The sequence below is a fragment of the Ursus arctos genome, unplaced genomic scaffold (genome assembly GCF_023065955.2).
Source record: "Ursus arctos isolate Adak ecotype North America unplaced genomic scaffold, UrsArc2.0 scaffold_14, whole genome shotgun sequence".
Taxonomy (NCBI): Eukaryota; Metazoa; Chordata; class Mammalia; order Carnivora; family Ursidae; genus Ursus; species Ursus arctos.
In genome coordinates this window covers 9277998-9284735 of record NW_026622808.1, presented here as the reverse complement: position 1 = coordinate 9284735, position 6738 = coordinate 9277998, and the positions used below count along the sequence as shown (strand labels likewise).

General features: G+C 48.2%; 1 protein-coding gene across 1 annotated transcript; it reads right to left on the bottom strand.

The window, feature by feature from the left end:
• Positions 1–373: 373 nt before the first annotated feature.
• RPL26 (ribosomal protein L26) lies at positions 374–5651 on the bottom strand. Its single transcript, XM_026520950.4, has 4 exons — positions 5551–5651; positions 4456–4628; positions 3190–3330; positions 374–545 (listed from the first exon to the last, which is right to left on the bottom strand). Exons 2-4 carry the CDS (start codon positions 4621–4623, stop codon positions 417–419), a joined length of 438 nt encoding a protein of 145 aa, XP_026376735.1. The 5' UTR covers positions 4624–4628; positions 5551–5651; the 3' UTR covers positions 374–416.
• Between the last annotated feature and the right edge of the window lie 1087 nt (positions 5652–6738).

Here is a 6738-nt window from a genome sequence, read left to right as displayed (position 1 = left end):
TGCGGAAAACCGTGCAAGTATGCCACATGCACACGTATAGAGTCGTAGCCCAACAGCAGTGAAAGGGCAGGTTCAAGGCAGGAGCCCACAGGGCTTTTTATATCTGGGCCGCCTTCTCAGTGAGGCATGGTGTTCCCCAAATACTGCCTGCTCTACTATCAGTCCTGATTTCAATATTTTGTTATTCTGGATGCTTAAACAGTTGGTGCTCAAATGGAAAAACCCACCCTACTTTAACAGTTATTTTAGCAGAATCAAGCCACAGGATGGGGCGGCCTGCCTCCGGGGAGCAAATGCCACCTGACCTCCCCGAAAACCGATCCACTGGAAGGGAGGTGGTATTCCCCAAGCACCACACAGAAAGCAAAGGCTCTTCATTTTAACAGTTTTTATTTCAAGTCGCACATAAGATGACTTTACTCCTGCATCTTCTCGATTGTTTCTTCCTTATATTTGCCCTTTTCCTTTCCTACTTGGCGAGATTTGGCTTTACGTTCAAGGATCTTTTTGCGGTCTTTGTCCAGTTTTAGTCTAGTGATAACCACCTGCAGAAAAATAAAACACTTCTAAGCTTTAAACAGTTACCGGCTTCACAACCTAACTAACTCATACACATTTCTGTTTCTTTCTTTTTTTTTTTAATGCTCTCTTTTCTAATTTCTTTTTTTTTTTTTTTAAGATTTTATTTATTCGACAGAGATAGAGACAGCCAGTGAGAGAGGGAACACAAGCAGGGGGAGTGGGAGAGGAAGAACCAGGCTCACAGCAGAGGAGCCTGATGTGGGGCTCGATCCCATAACGCCGGGATCACGCCCTGAGCCGGAGGCAGACGCTTAACTGCTGTGCCACCCAGGCGCCCCCACATTTCTGTTTCTACTGTAACTTGAGAATTGAGCTGGAATACAAATGTAGCTCCGACCCACAAAACCACAGCACAGATCTCGCTGCGACAAATCTAATTGTTAAAGGTCTCTAGATGACGGTACATTCAGGTCTTATGAAGGAAGGCGAGGAACAGGGGGAAAGGATGCTAAACCAGGTGTGGGAACAGAGCATAACGACCGAAAAGAGTATCTGTCATCATGGAGCCTGTCCTTTAATATGGGGAGAGAGAAAACAAAGTGGATGTGTGTCAGACTCTGACATACCGAAACACAGGGCAATAAGGGGAGGCTAAAGACTGAGAGCATGGGCTAAATCCTTAGGGTGACCAAACAAGGCCCTACAGAAAACGCTGCATTCAGACACCTGAAACCTCGAGCACATTATGGTGAGAGACACCAGACGGGCAAGTGCTGTATGACGTTCACAGATACATGGAATTGTAAAAAGTCAAACTTGTGACAAAAATAAATTGGTCAGCAAGGGATGGGGAACAGGACAGATGTTAAGGGTATAAACTTAAACTGTAAGTCCTAGAGATTCATGTGCAGTAGTGATATATACACGATATTGTATCATAATCACTAAACTTGCTAAGAGACTAGAACTTTGTTACTCCAACTAAAAACAACTACTAGCATGTTAGAAGCGCTCATATCGCTACAGTGGCAATCCTTTTATATACAAATCTATCCAACTAACATCTTGCACACCTTCAATTTACACATTAGGTCAAATGTATTTCAACAGAAAACACACAAAAAAGACAACACCTGAAGAGAAAGGTGAACTCCTGAAGAAAGTAAAGAATTGTTTTGGTAAAAATACAGCAAGTACAAAGGTCCAAAGGCAGGAGAACTTAAAAGTTTCACAGGTGCGTGTTTTTCCATGTTAAGTGTGTCTAAGAATCAACCGGAGAGCTTGTTAGAACAGATCCCTGGATCCTGCCCCCAGTAGAGCCAGGAACAGAATCTGGAATTCCGTCAAGCGGCCAGGTGATACTGCTAACAGAGACACACTATCAGTAGCATGGGTGCAGGAGGGGCGAGGCGGCCAGCAGACTAGGTCAGAAGAGGGGAGGTCTACAAGTGGCTGGTGAGGGGGATCAAGTAAGGTCTTGTAGGCCACTGATGGCAACAGATGGGATTCTGGATATCACCTGACAGCAGCCAGTGGGGGGTGGGGTGGGGTGGGGTGGAGATAAAATAATAAATGGCATTTTTGTCCTGAGCAACTGGGAGGATAGAGCTGCTATACAGGGTGATGAACAAAGTCTGAACAGACTCAGAATTCTGAACACATTAGGTTTAAGGTTATCAGAAACCCAAGCTGAAACGCAAAATAGGCAACTGGGTGTTGAGGTCTGGGCTGGAGTCCTCTGCCTTTAGAAGTCTGAAGTCCTTGACTGAAATAAAGAGATGAAGACAATCACTGAGCCACGGCGAAGGAAACAGTTATGTCCTGTGCTGTGCTACTTTGAAAAGACCAAGAATCTATCACTGGATTGGTGAACTCGACAACAGCCGATCTACTGGTGGACCAGACATAGGACTGGCAAAGGCTAGAGAACGGCGAAATCCTTGCTCTCAGGAGACACACGCTAAAGGAGTTAGAGGAAGTGTCATGACGCTTATAATCCACTGGCGGAAAGGAAAAGGGGAAAAGAAAACACGGGTAAATGTTAATAGTGAATTCCAGGTGAAAGAGACGGAATTTTGCCACACCAATCCTTCAACTTTCCTGTAGTTTGAAAAAACAAAAACACACAGATCCTAAGATCATAAAATTTTTAAAGAATTCTAAGAAAGAAATTAGAGACTAAAGTATCAGAGAATTCACACCCAAGTCCCAAGCAGGCACTTGCATGGGAAACAGACCAGATTTTCTATCCCGGCTCAGACACTACCACTATCCACGAGATCTTAGCTTCTGGGATTCAGCTTCTTCCCCCATTTGTAATGAGCTAAAACCAAGAGTCAGACACAACCGACTGAACCACCCAGGTGCCCTGCTTACTCGGCTTGAATAGTAAAAGCAAACAGGGTATCAGCTCTGTTTTATAGAAAAATACCCTATTTCCGTGATGTTAAGATTTGTTTGGTAGCTTTTGAGAAAAAAAATACATTAAACATATACAATAACTGTTAAAGACGCCTTGATCTCATAAAAATTTTCAGACTGGTTTCTAGAACCTCTAAAATCAGGGGATTCTACTTCTCTGGGATGGCCCTGCAAACAAGCAATCACGTTTGCCAACACTTCCTGTAATTTCCTTCTCTTCTCGTGAGTGTTCGCTGAAACACGTACCTTGCTAGGATGAATGCCCACATGGACGGTTGTGCCGTTAGCCTTCTCTCGCTGCACTCGTTCAATGTAGATGACGTACTTCTTCCTGTAAACCTGGACGACTTTGCCAATCTGCTGACCTTTATAGTGTCCTCGCACAACCTAAAAGTTCAAAAATAACAAAAATATTAACCTTGGGAACCAGGAAAGCTACAAATCACATAAACGTCATTCACTCTATCAGATCTGTAAGACCTTTCAATTTTGAAAGACTTAACAGTTAATAGAAACGTGCCAATAATTCTGTCCTTAACCTGCAAATAAACCATGCCCCCATGTAAGTCTAGTGATGGACAGAGCATCAACTGGTGGTCCACAAGCAGCGGTGGCCTTGGTGAAAGGTTAAAAACGAGCCCACTCTGGCTTGCTTAAAAAGGAACTTTACTCCATCCCAAAGGAAGCAAGAGGCCACAAGATTAAATTCACAACCCATTACCATGTCCAAGCCAGTGCCAGAGTGGTCAGCAGCAAGTATGTATGGGAACCAATTCTTTCCTGAAGTCTTAACAGTTTCCCACCCAGGAGTCCTAGTGTTCCTGTTTGTCAGGAAGCAACCCAAAGCGCTCCTGCACTGATGTTTCTTTCCAGCTGCAGATTTTCTCGCATTAAGAGATCTTGAAAACAGAGATCATCTCCCAAGTCCACTGGCACATCCGGCACCAGCACAGTGGTAACCGGTGGCTGTTCTCAACCCACACCACTATCTGGGGACAGGTTTTTTTATTTAAATGGGTGTTAACCTCATCAAATAATACTGGGGACAGGCAAGCTGCTGTAGAAACCTGCCTGAATCTTGTCATCAACGGCTGCAGGCTACAGCTAGGAAAACACGTACAGACGTTTTCACTTAAATCGATTTGACAAGTTATTTACTGGTAAACATAAAACCACCATATAAAACTATGGTTCTGTTAGGGCTTCTGTATCAGGGTTGATTCAGACAGAACTCTGTGTATTGGTCCTCAAAGGTGTCTTCAGTGACCAATCACACCAAGAAAAAGCTCATCACAAAGCAACGAGCTGGTTCTGAGCCATCTCTCTTCTGGTTCACACGCCCCCATTCTGATGCTTGGGACAATCGATACTTTTCCCTGTTTGATTCTTTAGCTCCCTTTTGCACTCCTGTTCTGGGAGTAACGTCTCCGGTGCATCGTTCCCAGAACGCAATTCCTCTTCCAGGCCCGGAGTGCGGGACATCTGCCAAGATGACCCCAACGCGGTACCCACCTGCACTTCATCATCCTTTCGGATGGGCATGGATCGAACGTTGTACTTCTGTCTCAGCTCTTTGGAAAGAGGGGAAGACATGATCTTTCTGCGAATGTGGGAAGGTGCATTGAAATGTCGTTTACGGTTCTTGCTCCGGTCAGAAGTCACAAAGGGATTGAACTTCATTTTGGCTAAAGAGAAAAGTTAAAAGAGGTGTCAACCCTTAAATGATCACAATCTCGTCGTTTCCAAACACGTAACAGCAACTTTGTCAGCTTGAGATGCTAGAAAGCCCATAGAACCAGTCATATTCTACCGGGATGTTTTCTGTATTTGTTTACAGAATAAAGAATTGCAGGGCGTCTGCCTTCGGCTCAGGGCATGATCCCAGGGTCCTGGGATCCAGCCCCACGTAGGGCTCCCTGCTCAACAGGGAGTCTGCTTCTCCCTCTCCCTGCCACTCTCCCTGCTTGTGATAATAAATAAAAATAAAATCTTAAAAAAAGTAATGCTCCATCAGTAACACACTTGCTTCAGTTCACACCCTCCAAACTCCTGAAATACCAGGTAAGGAAGTTAAGACGGGACTCGCATCTCCGATGCGTGAAGGCAAGGCAGACCCACAACTGTTTTTCAATCAAAACATCACGCTTTGCAAAGACCAACCAACGTCAATACGCTACGGACTCGGGTGTGAGCACATTTAGCTCCCTACAATGCATCGGCTCCTTCGTCGCCAAGCCAGGGAAGGGCTACACATCTCGGGTCCAAAAAGCCTTCTCCTGGGCAAGCGCGGCCTGCAAGTTCCCCTGCTTTATCCGGAGATTATTTCGAGACCATTCTTTAGGAAACTACGCCGATTAGAGTTGTCTCCATCCCCAGAAAACCCTTCCCCTCCAGGCGCCGATGCCGAGTTCCCAAACCCCCTTTCCTCCTCCCTTCCCCGAGCTCATCGGCCCTCAAGCTTGCGGGAAAACAGGTGAAGACCATCCTGGCCCGTCTCTCTGGGTGCTATTCGTCCACCGAGAGAGTATCGGGCCCCTGGAGTCAAAAGACATCGCGCCCGCGAAAGGATGGCTGCGGATTTCTCGCGCTTGCACAGCCAAAACTCACCCGCCGGCACTTCAGCGATGGCCGCAAGAGGGAAGAGATCCACACGTTACTTCCGGTTCTGTACGTTGACGAGAGATCTCGCGAGACCGATCATCTCTTGGCGCGAGAGAGGCGCGGCGTTGAACGAGAAGGGGAAAATGGGAAAGAAATTGATGACTAGTGTCTCCCCCCGGCTTGGAGGGGAACTGCAAGGAACTGCGAAACTGCCTTCTCCAGGGCCTGGTGCCTCCCATGGGAGGTCTGGGTTCCGCAGCTGCGTGCTCCGGGAAGGGTCGTTCCTGGGCGGGTGGCGGGGGCTGCTCAGGGTGTGACTGCCCCGGTGCGTGGTGAGGGAGAGGACGTCCCATTCGCCGGGAAAGGGGAGGTCTTACTAGCGGCCGCCAGGTGACGCTGGGCCCGCGGCCGCGGGTCACCCCGGTACGGTGGACACCGCCAAGTCCGCCCAGGCTCGTAGCGCGGGCGTATCGAGAGCGCCCGTCTTTCGATGAGCTCCAGCGGACACCGGCTGCCTTCCCTCCCCGCAGCGTGTGCTGCCGGCGCCGCGGGGACCGCCCGAGACTCGGCTCCAGACGGCCACCCACCTTGCGAGGTCTGGGACCCGCGATCCCTCCCTGCCCCGCGCCAGGAGGTCTGCACCTGCGTTTCTAACGAGCTCGCAGATGATGCCCGGGATGTGGGTCCGAGACCACACTTGGAAGGGGGCCTTTGCAAGCGGAGAGCTGTGTGCCTTTCTGAATGTCACTGCCCGCTTTCCTTCGGTTCAGGGTCTGACGGAAGCGGGGCAGGGGGGATGAGCTCCCCCCAAGGGGATGCTGGGTCAGGCTGCAGTGCGGGGGTGGGGGGCGTGAGCTCCCGCTGCTTGCCCGGGCCGCGCACCTGGTGGGGGATCCCTTTCTGTCGAATGAATAATGCATTGTCATTGAATGAATGATGCGGTGTCATACTAACGGAAGACACATTTCATGATAATTCCTAAGACGTAGTGAGCTTGCTGAGTCCTGGGGACACTCTTCTACTCACTTTACGTTGTTAACTCCTTTAATCCACCAAATAGTCTTGTGATGCTGGTACAGTATTATTGTTCCCATTATACAGATGGGGTCATTGAGCCACAGAGAAGTGAGAGGAACTCTGCAAGTTATGTAGAACCCTTAGGTTATAGATGAACCCATGCAGGCTCTTCCCAGC